The following is a 19,230-nucleotide window of genomic DNA, read 5'->3' as shown; positions in this document are numbered from 1 at the left end:
TTGGTTGTTTTCCATTTCCATCTCATTTGTTTATCGCCTCTTCTAAAGCTTTCGCGACCTCATCGTCTTTCAAAATTTCGTCAATGTTGTCCACAATTTGATTTCTTGATTTCCTTACCCAATCTTGACCAAAGCCTCTACTCTATTTGCAAACAAATTTGTTCGATATGCATACAATATGTGCTTGTTTGTACTAAACGTTGCCTTTGACACCACGGTAGAGATTTGCAGTCCCAAAATATTTATCAACATAAAAATAGAAAATGTTAAAATGTATTTATAAAAAATATACAAATAATAAAATTATACCTTTCGCCATACGGGATACAATAGAGTAACGAGATGCATTTTCTTTCCACCAAAGTAGAATATCAAAATCTTTATTGTGTTTAACCGACTGCTCGTTTAGGTATCGTGTCAACTTCGTTTCCATTGATGCCGATGGGTAATCACTTTGTACTATTAAATCACCCATGAAGTCATTCTCGTCATTAATCACAATTACATCTTCATGACCATGTGTTTGATTTTGAGAAGAGTCGGTATTGTCAAACTTTGATTTGTATAAATAAAAAAAATTCTCAAATCTTTGTTGAAGACCTCGTATTAAGGCCTTAGCCTTCAAAATGACTTCTGAGTTGAGCATGCGATCTTTTTGTGTATTCTTCGACTTAATCAACTTCTCAAAAACTTGTTGAAGAAAATCAAACTTGAACCGTGAATCTAATATGACTGCAAAATACAAAAAATCATTTAATTTCTCAAGGTTGCGGGTCGCCCCAATACTTATCGTATTTTCCAATCATGTTCTTCCCGATTAAACAAAAATGGGGACTAGCCGCGAATCCTTAATTTGGTTGTACACATCACATATTTCTAAAAAAAAAACGATGTGTCATCTGTTTTGTTGACATCGATACTATATCGGTTTTCACATTGAATTTCTTGAGAAATCCAACCATAGCTCTAAAAATGTTGAAATCTTCTTTTTCGAGGGTTAAAACATCTCGAATATATATAGGATCTATTATAATAAAGTAAATGTTAGTTTTTTTTTTAAATAGCATTACTACCCCTTATTTAGGAGCATGTATCTCATTGAATATACAACCAAATAATGCATTTAAATAGTGTAAAATGTACTTTAAATTATGAACTACAAGCTGGAAAAAATCGGGATAATCGGACAAATAACGAAGACATCATGACACTTCAGAGTTTGCTAAAATTTTGCAAACATGCTAAAATAGAAAAACTTAGCTTTAATACCCCATGTTTAGAGGCATGTATCTCACTGAATATACAACCAAATAATGCATTTAAATACTGTAAATTGTGGTTTAAATTGTGAACTACAACTAGAAAAAATTGTGCTAATCGGACAAATAACGTAGATGTTATGACACTTCAAAGTTAGCTAAAAATTTACAAACTTGCTAAAACATAAAAACTCAGCTGTAATACCCCATGTTTAGAGGTCTGTATCTCACTAAATATACTACAGTTTAAATTGTGAGCTACAAGCTGGAAAAAAATTTGGGCTAATCGGACAAATAATGAAGAGGTTATGACACTTCAAAGTTGGCTAAAAATTTGCAAACATGCTGAAATTAAAACACACACACACAATGGGATAGAATATGAAATTACCTTTGACTTCAAACATGCCACAAACCTTATCCAACTCCACCGCAATCTTCAACAACTCTTAAACTTTGTCAAATCCAATCTCTACCATTCAGATTTATGATCAATGAGTTGGGAAGACATTTATAAAATTTCATCTCAATCCAGCCACATTTACCCTTTCGATCAAGCTACTCATAACTTCGTTCCAATTGATAAGATTTTCATCTAAATGACATCATGCAAAGTGTGACACTCTTTGATGGTACGACATGCGTATCAGTGAAATGGACGAAACTTTGAATAGTTGAGACTGGAGGCCAGGTGAGTCGTTGATCTTTGGGCAGAGAAATAGTGAAGGGTACGAGAGTTGCTCGAAAGTATTGGAGCGAAGGTTTGAAGACGCTCGACCAACGGGAAAGGAAGGAAGAAAGGTGTGGTTCGACCGTAACATAATAAGGGAATGTGCCTCCTTTCATAGTGTGATTCAAGGAACATCTCCCCCTTCATCATGTCGCTTAATACGTTGTATCGATAAAGTGACATTTGCCTTACCCCCTTCTACCCAAGGGATCAATAGGCAATCGGGTGATCCCAATTACGTGTATCCGGTTAAGCAAGTGTTGCCGCCATCTTCCACCCAGAAAAAAATGAGTGCCTAACGCGACCCCAACGTGCAAGTTCACACATTCATCAGATGGGGATCACTCATCAAGAACTAGGCCTTCATCACGTCCTGTTTCTGAATCAGGTTAGGATACGGTTCTAGAAGTTTCTACTTTCTTGTCTCATGATAGGCCATATAAAATATTAAAATGCTTATGTGAATGAAATAAGACCACACAATGCTGTCAAAATTTCAAAATACCTTTAAATCACTTCGCTTTATTGTTTTATTGTGCATGTTGTTACCGACTTTAATCGTGGTGGCAAGGCCTTCAATGTGTTTTCTAATTGTGATAAAAAATATCGTTACTCGCTTACATAAATTGATACAAATTAAGCTTAAACGAGCAAAATTATCACAAACCAACGATGTAATGAAATGCATATAAAATATACACAATATATCACGAAAATAATTAAAAAAAAATGCTAAAATAATGCATAAAAATGAACCAAACAATCACTCACATAAATGCTCTAGCACTTATAGAATTTCAGTTTTGGATGGAATCACACCACCAAGGAAGAATTGAAGCTAGTAAATGTAGATTATAATTTGAAGATTATGTGTGATGTTTTTGATTTTGGATTTCTTAGAATTAAACTAACAAATGTATGAAATTAGAGAGAATCTAGGAAATTTCGTCAAAGGTCTTTAGGCATGAAACACCCATCATATAGATGGTTTGAAATAATATTTTTACAATAATTTGAAAATCATTCAAATTAAAATTGTCTCCAAAAAAAAAATAAAAAAATAAAAAAATAAAAAAATAAATAGAAGTCTTTTTTAACAATTGTAAAAGTTAAATGTTCAAAGTAAAGTATACAATGGATTTATGGTTTACTCAAATATAATACTAAGAAAATCTTACAAATATTTTATAATTTCATAATCTTTAAGTCCACATATGACTTATAATATTAACACATGTCAAAATAATACGTTAAACATATAAAGCTATGTGAGTAATACTAAAGTTAAACTATAAAGGAAATAACAAGGTAAATAAAAGTATTATACCAAATTTCTTTTGAAACTTCATAAACTAACATCATTGTTGGGGAAAATATGGCAAAACACAAAATACAATGTTATAACGTCGTAAATACTCAATAAACTTCATAAAAAAACAGACACGTAACAATTTAATGTACGATATGGAATCAAACCCCAAACCTCGTGTCATCCAATCTCACGTCGTAATTGTCCCTTAGTCTTAAGGAATTCCTAAGTTAGAGGGATCGACATGCCAAATCAAAAGGATCAACATCTTAACTTAAAACGATCGACATCCCAACTTAAATGGAACGACATCCCAAATCACAAGTATATATAGACCATATAAGTCTCCAGTCCTACCAAATTAATTAACATGCATGATCATGAAGTAAACTCCTTTGAAAACCATGTAAATTGTACCCATTCCAAAATTCTTTCTTAAAGCATTTTTACGAATGCAACAATTAAATATCTACAGTATATCGAGCAAATTATGCACATAATACTAAGTGAATAAAAGTAAATCCAAAGTACAAGATCAAATATGGACACTTGTTATATGATATATACCCACGTCAAACATGTAGATAATCTTATATGCGGCTTTGTTAGTTGAAAGAAACGTCAATATCATCTAAAGAAAAACAAAAAGTTTATGGGCGTATTTGCCACGGAGCGTTTGAGAACTTTTCTAGCGTTTGACAAAACGTTCTGTTTTGAACAGAAAATCTTGTTTGACAAAACGCTCTGTTTTGAACAGAAAATCTTGTTTGACAAAACGCTCTGTTTTGAACAGAAAATCTTGTTTGACACTACAAGCTTCTAATGTTTAGTTTAAACAAAACGCTCAAAATCCAAATGCTACTTCATGTAGCGTTTAAGAAAACGCTATAAGTTAGAAGCTACCTACTACCAACTATTTTTGCCGAACATATATCATTGACACTAATTGGTTATTAACTTTTTGTTATGTTTTCTAATTCTTTTTACTCATTTTTTCCCATTATATATCAATTCGGGATTATAGAGGAGCAGTTGAAGCAACTAAAGACCAAACAAATCAAAACTAAATGATTTGGGAAATATATCGAAATCATGTTAGTGCATGACCGTGCGAAGAACAAAAGAATCACATGGCTTGTAAGTTTATATGAGAACCTACCATTACAAACAAAATCCCTAAAATGCTTCCATAAATTTGACTCAAACACCCTTAATTAGAATTCCAACGACTTAGGGTCACTAGAATTCACAACTTCATTTAAACATAATTGCATCATAATTAACATCATTAGCTCATGAAACAAAGTGTTTATCACCAAAAATCAAGTTTAAGCTTGAAAACTAACTTCAAAGTTTATGTTTATCCTCAACAAAATGATAACACACCCTATTTCATTTCAGTTTCCAACAATTTTGACTATAGACATAGCCGAGGATTGCCCTCAAACATACTGAAAAATCAATTGAGAGTGTAATTTGATGTAAAAAACCAAACACTTATAGAGCTTGAAAAGTTGATAAATATTAACATTCATTTCGTGTAAACTCAAACTCTTATCACATATACTTATGAGTGTATTTGAACTCAAACACGATAAAAACAGGTCGATCTTCACAATATTAACGGAGAATAATGTTCAAGAATAGTATAATAACAAAATAAATTGAAAATCAAGAATTCATCGAAATTCAATATAAAATTATATAAAAAGTTTGAACAACTGATTTCATTTTAATTTCTTATAACTAGGGCTGTGCATGTGTCGATTTGAGTCGGTTTTGGACCTAAACCCAACCCAACCCATAAATAGTCGGTTTCTGTTTTTTAGAATCCAATAGGATTTGTTTCTCGGGTTCTAAGGTTGGTTTGGACGATTTTTCGGTTTATTGGGTTCAGGCCATACACTTACGAGTTTTGGGTTTAAACTTATTTTCTAGAAACAAAGCAAGAAGTTAAATATTTCAAAAAACACAAAGTTGATGTTAAATACTTCAAAAAACATTAGTCTTACAACCAAATAGTCTATTACAAGTTACAACCAAAGTCTAAAATAATCCATTACAAGTTACAACCAGAGCTCGAGATAGTTTATTACAACTAAAAGATAATCAAGTGTGGATCGGTTTGTAGGGTTGGATGGGTCGATTTGAGTCGGTTTTGGACCTAAACCCAACCCAACCCATAAATAGTCGGTTTCTGTTTTTTAGAATCCAATAGGATTTGTTTCTCGGGTTCTAAGGTTGGTTTGGACGATTTTTCGGTTTATTGGGTTCAGGCCATACACTTACGGGTTTTGGGTTTAAACTTATTTTCTAGAAACAAAGCAAGAAGTTAAATATTTCAAAAAGCACAAAGTTGATGTTAAATACTTCAAAAAACATTAGTCTTACAACCAAATAGTCTATTAGAAGTTACAACCAAAGTCTAAAATAGTCCATTACAAGTTACAACCAGAGCTCGAAATAGTTTATTACAACCAAAAGATAATCAAGTGTGGATTGGTTTGTAAGGTTGGATGGGTCGGTTTTTGAGTAAAAACTGAAACCGAACCCGATTTTTTGGTTTTTAGAATATTCAAACCCTAACCGTTGGTTTTTTTTTTTTTTTCAGTTTTAGTTTCATTGGTTTTAGTTGGTTTTCGATTTCTTGGTTTGGGTTTGCTCACCCCTATTTAAAACTAGAGAACTTTTATTATAAATATCTTGGATTACATTCAAACTCAAACTCGATTTTCCCATCTCGAATAAGTAAACAAAACGACTTTGAAATCAAAATATACTTCTTTAATTAAGAATAAAATTTAACTAATAATTCAAAAAAGACTTTGAAATCAAAATATATTTCTTTAATTAAGAATAAAATTTAACTAATAATTCAAAGGAATAAATGGATTGAAAATGGGAATAGGGTTGGTGAAGGGTGAGGCTACAGTCGACATTTTACCAACCCCAACCCAAATCCCAACTCTCTTATAAAACCCCATCACTCCCCACCTATCTCTCTTCGTCTTGCTCCTCAGATCGTGCATACATTACAAGCTTTTGCACTTCTCTCCTTCCTAAACCCCCCGTACAATGGCCGAGTATGAAGGAATTCTTTTGGGAATGGGAAACCCCCTTCTCGACATTTCAGCAGTAGTCGATGAGGATTTCCTCAAAAAGTAATTCTCTCATTCTACGCAATCTTTGTCTGTTTCATGTTTTTATTTATTTTTGTCTCTAGTGGAAAACCGATGGGATTTTTTCGATCTGACTTAATATCATTCTGATCTGGATAGTTTTATTGTTTACGTCTCTTTTTAGCAAGAGATCTATTGTTCTCTGCCGACTAAAACCGACTAAATTTCCTATGAATGTAGATTTGTTTTTCAACAGTTGGACACTCTTTCGTCAGTAGAGTCATTGCTCTTTTCTATGAGGTTTTAGATCTAGGGTTTTAGATCTTGTAAGAAATGTAGCAGCTTAGATAGGACACGAGGCTTAAGTAGTCGAATCCAAATTTAGCCGAATAGCAGGGTCAAACCTTATAATTTTAGCGTCATGCCTAATTCGAGCAGAATTATCAAACTTTGAACCAGTTCTGTTGTTCTTTGATTATAGATATGTACTTTCAGCGTCTTTTTATATAAAAAAATATAGTATCCTGTTATAACTCCCCTTAAATCTCAGTGTATCAATATAAATTTTGGATCTTAACTTTATTCACTTGATCAAACAGTTTTAGTCGGTGGTCTTGTTTTTTTAGCACTGCAGGTATTTTGAGTTAGCCTTTAGTTAATTTCTGGACCTTTTGTTGCTTCTACTATGCAAAAGAAAGATTGTTCATTGTGTGGCTAGATGATACCTTTTGGATTATCAATATTAAATATCCACTAATGGTTTGTGGTCTTTTGTGGATCAATGTTTATTTCACTCTAATCTTTGTTTGTTTGAAATTGCAGATATGATGTCCAACTAAATAACGCCATTCTTGCTGAAGACAAGCATTTGCCCATGTAAGTGTTCTTATCTTACTTTATCATGGGACATGGATGCTATCTTATTACATTATAGATAAAGATGACATAATCATGGCCTTATTCTGGTTTGACCTGTTTTCAGGTACGATGAAATGTCATCCAAATTCACTGTAGAGTACATTGCTGGAGGTGCTACTCAGAATTCAATCAGAGTTGCCCAGGTGAATATCAGCAACATTTTTTTCATTGCTGTTCATGAAAGTGAAAAAGACTGATTTACCCTTTTTATGCTGTTTTGCAGTGGATGCTTCAAATCCCTGGTGCAACAAGTTACATGGGTTGTATAGGAAAGGACAAATATGGTGAGGAGATGACCAAGAACTCAAAAAGTGCTGGAGTTAATGTACTATTCTTGTTCCTTTTGAGTGTCATGAGTTACTGATTATATATGTATATATATATATATTCTAATGATGATGATGTTTATCAGGTGCACTATTATGTGGATGAGGCTGCACCAACTGGCACCTGTGCTGTTTGTGTTGTTGGTGGTGAGAGGTCACTTATTGCCAACCTATCAGCTGCCAACTGCTACAAGGCAGACCACTTAAAGAAACCAGAGAATTGGGCTTTGGGTAAATCTTTTAACAATTTCAGTCTTGTTTTTTCTTTTTTTTTTAATATATTATACTAGATTACTAAAATTAATTAATCATCTTGGACAGTTGAAAAGGCCAAGTACATCTATATTGCTGGCTTTTTCCTTACAGTGTCTCCTGAATCAATCCAGCTTGTAGCTGAGCATGCAGCTGCAGCCAACAAGGTAAATAATGAATGAGTAATAAACCGATTCATATGGATTCAAAAAATTTCTTATCTTTCTGACATTATTACCCTTGCTTTAGGTTTTCACAATGAACCTTTCAGCACCATTCATCTGTGAATTCTTCAAGGATGCTCAAGAGAAAGCATTAGCTTATGTGGATTATGTTTTTGGAAACGAAACTGAAGCAAGAACATTCTCAAAGGTTCATGGGTGGGAGGTAAGAAGAAAAAGATTGGTTAAAAGATGATGATGAGTATGACATGAGAAAGTTTTTTATATAAAAAAGGGTTATGGTGTTTTACATGTACAGACTGATAATGTGGAGGAGATTGCAATCAAGATCTCTCAGTGGCCTAAAGCATCAGGGACATACAAGAGGATTACTGTGATCACTCAGGGAGCTGATCCAGTTGTGGTTGCTCAAGATGGAAAAGTTTCAAAGTATCCAGTCATCTTGTTGCCAAAAGAGAAGCTTGTTGACACCAATGGAGCAGGTTTGTATTGTATTGTATTCTAGTTTTTCTCTCATGGTATGAAGAAATAGATTTGCTAAAATGGTTTTTGATTTGTGTTTTAGGTGATGCGTTTGTTGGAGGATTTATGTCTCAATTGGTTAAAGAAAAGCCGATTGAGGAATGTGTGAGAGCTGGATGTTATGCTTCAAATGTGATCATTCAAAGATCAGGGTGCACCTACCCTGAGAAGCCTGACTTTAGCTAGATTTCTTCATGAATGTGGTGGAGGTGGAACCATTTTTCTTTTAGGGTTGTTCTATTATCTCTCATTATTATTGTTTGCCTTTCATTATTATTATTATTATTATTATTAAACCCCTCTTAAACCAAATCTTGCATTAGAGTGAGAGTATACACGACTACTTGTTTGATTTGTTTTGGAGGCCTGAAGTTATGTGGTGTTTGTTGGTCTCAAAGTATACGTTTTATAGTGATTAATAAGTTTTGTTGTAACTTTTTTTTTTTTGGTTAATGTAAAAGATTATTCAAGGATGAGTTGCTGATTGTGGTTTATATCTTTGTTGTACGTTTTGTGCTTGAATGTTGATATATTGTGATTTTTGTAGAATGTTACTTTTGAATAGAATCTCCAGCTACATGGGGGAGGTTGAAAAGAATACTGATTATTGAGCTAAACAAAAAAGATACTCGCCATTCCAATATAAGGAAATCTTGGGTAAATTCCTATTCCTAAAACAAACTTTGGCCTCATTTATGAAAACCATTGAGTTTGATTGAAAGTGACAAAATAAAAACGTTAATTCTTTACATATCTGTGGGTGTAGATGAGTAGTTTTATTTAATAAATAATTTTTAGAAAAGTCTTTATATTTTGGATTGTTAGAAAAGTCTTCATAGTATCTTGGTATAGTTGTATTCTTTCTATAGTAACTTAATTGTATCATCTCTTTTTTATTAGAATCTTATTATTGTATTCTTTATGTATGACAAAAAATATTGTCTTACTATCTAGTACAAAGTATTATCATAGTGCATTTTTCTAAAAGAAATTTTTATCTTGTTTCATGTTTGATATACATCTGACTCGATAAGAATCATGAGGGTATTTGTTTTGCTTCTGATTTTTCTTATTTTTTGTTCATGTGTCTTCTCCATAGCCACGGTTCTAATTTTTTTTGTCCGATTTAAGTTCTAATTCAGTTCTCTTTTTGTTTGGTTCATAATCGATCATTTGTCAAATCCTATTTTGTTTTGTAAAAGCAACTAATGAGATCAATATTAAAGTGCTTTTGTATCTAATTGTTATGTTAAATTTAATTCTATGGTTAAGTAACGCTAAAACGGCTCCAAATTCTGCAAGTTATGATTTTTTTGGTTAAATTAACTATTATTTTACAGACTTGAAATCCAATATGCAAAATTGATATCGATTCCTTGCACATTTATAAATTATAGTGGTTTTAGCTTCATTTTTCTATGAATCTGTTTAGGCTGAACTGGTTGAAACACCTTGTCATTGTCAAACATGAGGATAGGAAATGGAAAAAGCTACAGACCAAGCAAATAATGAAAAAGAGACATGATTACTCACTTTATGAAGCAAGCTTCCCTATTGTTTGCTTACAAGCAATAATTCTGTTTATTGCAACTGGAAACTGTTAGGAGCTATTAGTATCATTAGAAAAGGGACTCTTAGGAGCTATACATATTTTGTCTGGTATGTGTTCACATTCTTGTTAATAGAATGTTGAAGTTGCAACTGTGTATATAGTTGAGTTTGTCAATTTCTTTGTGCTTTGTAAACATATTTTATGTTTTTGTGATGAAGTACGTTTCAACTACATAGATTTTGATTAGGGCAGTTCCAACTTTTTTTGTTTGTTTAGTGAGTTAAAGAAAGCGAACAAGAAGTTTATACTTTATACAAAGGATGCAAAATCTTGATTGCATTTTTTAGATTTTGAACAAGTTTCAATCTCTTTTTTGTATAAATTTTGAATTTTGTTAGGGGTTTGTCCTTCTTATGGTTTTCATTCACCTGGGAAGAAATGTTGCATCATAGTTTCATAATCTTGTCTTATGAACTTGATATTTTCTGATATATGAATCTAATTCAATATCAAAGGAAGTTGTTCAATTAATGGTCTTGGATTGCTATTTGGTGTATTGTTGATTTTTTTTACCGCATATAGGGTAATATTTAGTTATAATCTTACTGTATTCTCTTTGTATAATAAAAGACATTATCATATTATAATCTTATTATTTTCTTCTTGTTTAACAAACTGTTTTGTCTTACCATAATCTTATTATTTTCTTTTTGTTTGGATAATGATTTTGTCTTATTGTAGTCTTACTGAATTCTCATTGTCTCATGCCTCCTGTAAGTACTATCTTACTACAATCTTATTGTATTCATTCTATCATAATAGAGTAGTATATTATTATCTTACTGTAAATTACTGTGTTTTTTTTTTGTTTGAATGCAAGTATTATTTTATTATAATTTTGTACTATCTTACTATGTTTCTCTATCTAACAAATGTATTATCTTACAATAATTTTACTGTAATCTCTCTCGTTGACATGATATGTCATCTTATGTAATCTTGTTGTATTTTTTTTTTTGACATATGATATTATTTTACTATAACTTTATCGTATTTTTGTATGATAAAATGGTTTTATCTTAATGTAATTTTACTGTATTCTATTTGTTGACAAATAATATTATTTTACCGTAAGACAAACTTTATTGTATGGATATGAATGTTGACCGATTAAAAAACACATGTGAAAGATAAATGTTGCATAAATAAGGATGTAGTAGGCATGTGGTAAAACTTTGTTAAACTGAATATCAAGCACAATAATAAAAAAATGATGTAGGTGATGCCAATCAGTGATAAACTAGGGAAAGAATATTCAAACACGTCAAAATGACAACTAAAAATTGCAGTTAGGAGGATGATATAGTTTTATCAATGGTGCAAAGAGGAAAAGACGACCATGATGGAAATGAAAAGATACCATAAGGTTAGATTTGAAGGAGTTGACTCTTATCGAGGACATGAACTCATATTGTAGGGCATGAGCCATGAAGGCTTAGTCTAAATCTAAACATTGGATTGATATAACTCATTTTCACTGGTTATGCTTGCCATGATTTTTTGCCCTCTAACTATAATCTATCATATATATATATATATATATATATATATATATATATATATATATATATATATATATATATATATATATATATATATATATATATATATATATATATATATATATATATATATATATATATATTCACGTTGTATTGATATTATCTATTTTCTGTTTTATTGCTAATATTTGTTGCCACTATGTGTGTATTTGTACAATATTTGTATGATTACCCTTGCTCATTTTCACTTTTTTTTTTTATATGCATGTATTTGCCTTTTCTTGCTATAGCCACACAATAATGTTTATTTTTCATTGTAGGTTGACGTTTTCATATGCAAGAGATCATCTCGAGTGGGTTCACATTCCCTTTCTCACTCTCTTATATTGGATGTTATACATGGAAGTAGTTGCCCGATCTTTAGGTAGGTGCTGCCGACATGTTACCTCCCTTTTTCCCAATCTTATGAAACTTGAGTCTGTTGTTGTAAGTTTGTGGTTTAATTGTTTAATTATATGGTGTATATCGTGATGCATTTACCCCATATTAGAAGGAATAAGGAGAGCAGAATCTAATTCTTTGCTATTATCCCTAAAAATAACCAAATCCTTTACCATCGATTTTGTCAATTAAACACACCATTAAAGTACCTCATATTCAAATATCTATGGATTCTATCCGAAACAACATATTAAACGTGTCTTTAAGGTTTTAAGTTTTTAAAATTTAAATTATCAAACCAAATGGGCTATTTTAAGTCAACTTGTATGATCGAATCGGACTGAAATAATTTTATATCGACCCATTTGATTCAATTTATTATCGTCTTGGATTCATGCTAGTTTCAAGTCAAGTCAAGAATTATCACTTTATCAACCTACTTTTAATATAGTGGTCATAACTGATATGAATTATTTAAAGAGTGTTTTCCGGTTGACATACCTAGTACTCATTGACATTTTTTTGTGTAAAATGTGTTGCATAAGTCTAAGCCATTTTAATGTCGTGTTGCACACTAGCAATAATTTACTTGTTGATAGTGTCCCTGAAATATTTTGCTATAGTTAGTTACTCTGTGAAATCAAAATATATATCAAATAACACATTGTTGCATCAAACCAGATAAAATGGATATGTTGTTACGCAATCCAATGATCTTCTATCAGGTTATTTTTTTGAAGAAAGTTTATTAACTTTTAATTACAAGTAATCGAAATAAATAAGTGAGGAGATGATAATACAATAATTAATCGTTTCAAACTTCTATTTTAGATTCGTCGATTAATATTAAACTTTTAATTACAATAATATAATTTATATAAATAAAGATTTTATAAAATTGCTTAAATTGTTAATACATGTGACCTTTAGACAAATGAGTAGTTATGGCCCAAAACAAATGTTTACACAAAAAACTGTGGCATTTGGTGCGTGCGTAAAATATTTTTGGGGGAATGAATTATGTCGGTAATTGGAATGCATTATGTGTTTGGCTATCATGGAATAAAATCTGTTGTTTGGTTTGCATATTTGTCAAAAGATTGTGAAATTAGTTATATAATATGATCAAAATATAATTTTATTGATTTTTTGTAACTTAATATTATTTTTAAAAAAAATGATAAAAAAAATCATCTATTGAACTCTTACCTACCTAAACCTATGTTGACTTGTTGGTATGGGTGTGAGCATATGGGGTGTGGGTTTGGGTTTAGGTGCATGGATGTGGGTGTTACGCTGGGGGTTGGGGCCTTGGGGGTGCGGGTGGGTGTGATTATGGGCGTAGGGTGGGGTGAGGATGTACGTGCATATGTGTAGGGGTGATGTGGGGTGAGGGTAGCGAGGTAGATGTGGGCATATTTGTAACATTCAGTTCAGACAAAGGATTGCTAAAGTTTAAAAATTCAAGATTTAAACCTACTCACGACATGAGCCCTTGGATGTCACGTCGTGAGAAAGATGGTGCAGCAGGGCATCATTTTTGGGCATCACAACGTGAGTGTAATGGCTCACAACATGAGGTTAGTCATGGATGAAACCTTAATTTTGTGGTTTTATCCCGTATTTAAAGGGAGTGAGGGCTAGGGTTAGCCCACCCTCATCTTCCATCAAGCCTTCTGTCACGTTCTGGAGCCTTTGTGAGTTTCAAGTTCATTGCTTTATGAGTCTATAAGCTTAGATCTACGTTTTTATGATTAAATCCTTCATTCCCATGATGAAATAGTGGTTAGAATCCATAAAGTTAGCAACTTTATGGATCTCCAGTGCCTCTTGAGTATTATAAGTTCTAGATCGGGATTTTGGTGGAGTTTTATGACTCTTGCATGAATATTTGGTATCATTTTCTCATTTGCACTTAAGTAGTGTTTGGGACATGCATGTCCAAAAAGCCATGATTTTTATGATACTCTGGATTGGCTAAGACCCTAGGAAAGATTTGGTTGTTTGGCAAAACGGAATAAGAACTTCATTAAGAACTTCTGTTCAGGGACGTTCTCACGACGTGATACCCTGGATGTCACGACATGAAGATGGCGATCCTCGTCTATTTTGGACTTATTAGGTTACAACATGGCCATTAGAGTTCATGACCTGACCAACGAATCATGGACATGACCAAGTTTGACTTAAGGGTATTTTGGGAAATTGATACTAATTTAGATTGGAAAATGTTTTAATCACTAGGTGTCGAGTAGTTCCGGTTGTCAGAGCAAAGATTCATTCAGACTGTGTTCGACTTGAGATGTGAGTTTTCCTCACTATACTTATGGGTCGAAGACACCGACGCCAACTGATTGGATTGATATTCTGGTTTACGGTAGGTTGCTATGTTGTAATGATCAGTTAGATATGTATCCTGGTATATAAGATGTTGCTATGCTGTAGTGATTTGTATATTGGTATATAGAATGTTGTTATGTTGTGGTGATCTGTTAGATCTGTATGGCTGCATGTATATGCTAACTATTGATTGTTATGGTATATGTTGTGTATGTGATATGTGAGGGTATATTGGGTTGAGGTGATCCTGCTTTGTGCTGAAGGATAAGATACCCGGGGCGATCCGGATAGACTGAAGGCCTGCGAGGTGAACCAGTCTGGCCGAAGGCCCGAAGAACGGTCCAGATAGGCTGAATACCCAGTGAGGCAGTCCAATCATGCTGAAGGCTTTGTATGCATTATGTTGTTTTTTATGTTTATGTGGTGATACTTTGGGGGAACTCACTAAGCGTTGGTTTACACTTTTATTATTGTTTCAGGTACTTCGAACGATCGTAGCAAGGCGAAGACGTGACCGTACACATCATTGGTTTCGTGTTTTTGATCTTGGGAGACTCGGATTTTAAATAATGTTTTGGAAACAATAATTTTGTAAACACTTCCTTTTAGTAAATGGGTTGTTTTGAAAAGTTTAAATTTGTTATGATTTTTGAGACGTTACAAGTTAGTATTAAAACCTTGGTTTGAGCGAATTGAAGGAACATCCGTGTGAATCCAATCTCAAACTAAGGAACTGCAAAATTTTTAAAAATGATTTCCAAAATTGTTTTCAAAAATAAACAAGAAAGGATGTGATGTGTACGATCGGTTAAAGCCAGTAAGTAGACCTTAAGTTACCACATTATCATTTAATGTTATGGTATGTTAGAACAACATGCTAGTGATAGGCTAGGGATCTTCAGAAATTGCATGATAGAATTGCATGATTATATGATGCCTGATAGCCTAGGGTTTCTTCCTAATATGAAATTTACATCATTATTGTAGTTTCTTAGTGTATGCATCATAATTGTACATAATTAAGATTCAATCTCCTGAGAATGTTGGTTTAAGCCTTATTTCTTAATCTTGTCTGATGAAGGTCTTAGAGTTGAATCAGGTATTGGACTTCCTATAGGATCCAATGTTATGTATGATTAGCATACATAAGTGTTGCAGGTGTGGTGGAAGTTTCATGGATGAGTTATGTGGGATCAGCATGCCAGTGGAGTAATGTCTATCCTTTCTCTAGGAAGAGAGAATATGATATATGCGTATTCTAGTGTGTGTTGTTAGGTTCGTTGTGATGATCTTCTGAGACAAATACGGGTAGGTGCGAAAGGTAGTATGAGCTCGTACTACTGGAAGCACATGACGCATATGTGTAGCAAGGAAGTCACAACCCCTAGGGTTTTGTTGTGGAATGGTTCATACGGTATGTTATATGCCTCATCTGATATTTTCTGGTTTATTTTCAGTATGGTGGTTACAAGTCGAATTTAGTCAGGATCTGGATTAGGAGCAGAAGCTGGTGGCTAGAATAAACTAGGGTTGACTGAGGACCGATTATAGAGATGATTCATGATGAGGTGGTTTCTATTGTTCGGGGGAAAATGTCGGAGTTGTTTGGGTTTATCAAGACCACCATGATGGAGTTCTTTGATGACCGATGTGATGCACTTTCTGAGGCTGTCGCCGCTGTAGCTACAGCGACCGTCGCTGCAGAAGGGATTGGTGATGGGAGGGCCTTCCAGTATCGGGACTTTGATAATACAAAGCCCCTGGCATTTGACGGGGTCTAGGATCCAATCATAGTGATGAGGTGGTTGTTAAGCGTTGAAAGGTGTTTTTTTTACTTGCTCATGCCCAACTGACCAGAAGGTCAAGTGAAAGACCCAAACTCGGTACTTTCATAAATTCCAATACCATATTACTCCAAAACATGCTACATGCATATTCATAAAATAATATTTTATATTGATAATACGATTACAAAGTTGGATACAAACGATCTATTACAAAAAGTTATATATTACATAACTACCCATGATATTGTAATTTTTATACATACTAAAACTTAAATACAAAAGTAATAATATAAACTATTCTATTACTTCCGACAGTATAAAGCTATACTGGATGCTTATTGCCTGCAAATATTAAAAATATTGAGAGGGTAAGCGGTGACGCTTAGTGAGTTCAATAATATATACAATATAACGTTATGCTATATATATATATATATATATATATATATATATATATATATATATAGACACACACACACACACATCAATATGGCAGAAGTAAAGAGGAACAACAAAGATGTATGTGAATCATGTGATAGGCGTTCATATCAATCCAAGACATTGAATAGGCATTCTTATCAATCAAAGACTTTATTCAAAGATATACAGTCAAGAGACTTAACAATTTCAATATTTGATAAACATCAATAACGCTTTGGCCCAAATGGCACAGAAGACATACAATTTCTGGTAAATATTTGGTTATAGATTTCAGGTATTCACGCCCTGATTAACCATCAACCAATGTCATAGAATAGAAATCATTCTCTTACGGAGACCTGTTCTACATGGTCAGAGGCTCGTACCAGTACCAATGTGAGTCTAAGTCCTTTCACTGATCACATGGTCAAAGGTATTACAATTGCTAGCAAAATAGCGAATAAAATTTAACACGGGAAAATAACCCGGAATAATAATACTGAAAAGTACATAGCACATATAACACATAACATACAATTGTTCATATGTATTGAACTCACCTTGGAATAACCGGGGGTTAAAATAGTAATTTGAACATCACTTTGGCTCTAAATACGACTTTATGGGGAGAAACCGGGGTTTTTAGTTGAAAACCGGACTTTATTCGGGCAGAGTTTCGACTTGAAAATAAGATTTTCTTGGGAACTTCGGGGCGTCGGGGCTTGCTTCAGATGTCGGGAATGATAACGGGACTTCTGGGGGGTTAAAAGTAGCTAAAAATGGGAGTATAGGGTGAAAGATTGTAAAATTTTCCAAACAAAACCGGGCAGCCTCGCACCCTATTTATAGGAGTCCGAAGCTGTTGACTACGTTGGGCGTAGTCTTCATGTACGCGGGGCGTACGAGTCGTGGCAGCAGCTCGGATCTCGGGCTTCTATGTGGCGATCATGTGAAGACAGGTAGACGTGGCTGACTCCAGATCATCTATGTGCAAAGTACGTTGGGCATAACTCTCGCGTACGCGGGGCGTACGGCTCCGAATAATACTTCGATTTTTCATTTATTTTTATTTAATAACTTCAAATTTTCATATCTTTCACATATGAACTCCGTTTTTGACGTTCTTTATATGCACGCGTAGGTGAGAATATACTCTACAACTTTCGTTTAGACTTCATAAACATAGTTTTACTTCATTTCTAGTAAAAACCAACAGTTAGAACTCAACACTCAATAATATATAATATTTCATAATATTATTCACTTTTATAATTTACAATACACAATTTCAAAACGTGTATGTTTCATCAAGTGCGCTTTGAACCTCCTTCGGTCTGGAGCGAAGGATTGGTGGAGGCTGGTTACTAGTTCATGCACTCCGAAGCAGAGAGATGTTGTGTCTTGGAGCAGTTATCAGAGATGTTCCATTCGAGATACACCCCTTTGGTGGAGAGAAAGAGAGAGAGAGAGAGAGAGAGAGAGAGAGATAGAGATAGAGATAGAGAGAGAGAGAGAGAGAGCGAGAGATGGATATAGAGAGAGATTAGCCCAAGAGTAATTGGGCTTGCGGCAAGGTACTAAGTTGATGACAGAGATCACCAATACGTTCACCGAGAGAGTGTTGTTCTCCCCTAAGTTTGTTACTTTTGAGCAAACTCAGATGACCCGGTACTTGAGCATGCTCAAGACATATATTCGTCAGTTTGTGTCCACCCAACGATATGGTTCACTTATTGAGTTACAGGAGGCCGTGAGGTGATGTGAGATTGAGATGAAGCTCTAGACGTGGTAGCTGAGGCAGGCCCCTGTGCAGTCGTAGCCTGCAACAAAGTGGTTCAAGGTCGCTGATGTGAGATATAGGAGTCAGAGGAGTTGTACTTGTGGCAAGTGCGGCAAGGTGCATGAGGGTTCCCGTCGATCTACTTCTGGATGCCACAAATTTGGCAAGGAGGGGTACTTTGCGAGGGATTGTCTCTAGCCGTCCACAATACTGAGCACCAGGATTTGCTACCATTATGATTAGGTTGGCCATGTGAAGGTCAATTGTCCATTGCTCGCCGCCAAGCCAGCATAGGCCCCGACACTAGCCACCTTGGGGATTAGTAATGGGCACCAGGGTAGGGCGGAGCCCCCAAGGACCTGGAGTCGTGCTTTTCAGCTCTCTGCCGAAGAGGCCAAGGCAACGCCAGTCATCGTGAACGGTATGTTTCTATTTATTATTCTGTCAATTATATCATGATATGCTTATGTTTATGTTTCTGATAGGTACATTCTTAGTGAACTCTTTGCCTGCACTTGTGTTATTTGACTTGGGCGTGAGTCGGTCCTTTGTGTCTCGATATTTTAGTAGGGATTTTGGTATGACCGTTAGTGATTTGGAGTGTCTGTTGTTGGTTTTTATTGCTAACAAACACGGGGTTTTTGCATCCAGAGTGTATCGAGGTTGTGTATTGGAGATCTTCAAGGTGCCTTATCCGATCTATTTGATTTTGATCCCCATGGGGGATGTGT

The 19,230-nt window shown here is 34.1% G+C and overlaps 1 protein-coding gene across 1 annotated transcript; it reads left to right on the top strand.

Moving 5' to 3' along the window:
- Positions 1-6,284: 6,284 nt before the first annotated feature.
- On the top strand, positions 6,285-8,929 carry LOC145032770 (adenosine kinase 2). The gene is made up of 9 exons (XM_078981690.1): positions 6,285-6,459; positions 7,240-7,293; positions 7,400-7,478; positions 7,559-7,660; positions 7,748-7,892; positions 7,983-8,080; positions 8,163-8,300; positions 8,394-8,577; positions 8,661-8,929. Exons 1-9 carry the CDS (start codon positions 6,374-6,376, stop codon positions 8,801-8,803), a joined length of 1,029 nt encoding a protein of 342 aa, XP_078837816.1. The 5' UTR covers positions 6,285-6,373; the 3' UTR covers positions 8,804-8,929.
- The last annotated feature ends 10,301 nt before the right edge of the window (positions 8,930-19,230 follow it).

Source organism: Lactuca saligna, chromosome 2 (assembly GCF_052625555.1).
Source record: "Lactuca saligna cultivar CGN05327 chromosome 2, ASM5262555v1, whole genome shotgun sequence".
Classification (NCBI taxonomy): Eukaryota; Viridiplantae; Streptophyta; class Magnoliopsida; order Asterales; family Asteraceae; genus Lactuca; species Lactuca saligna.
The sequence above is the reverse complement of the archived record's forward strand: the minus strand, read 5'-3'. Positions and strand labels throughout refer to the sequence as shown.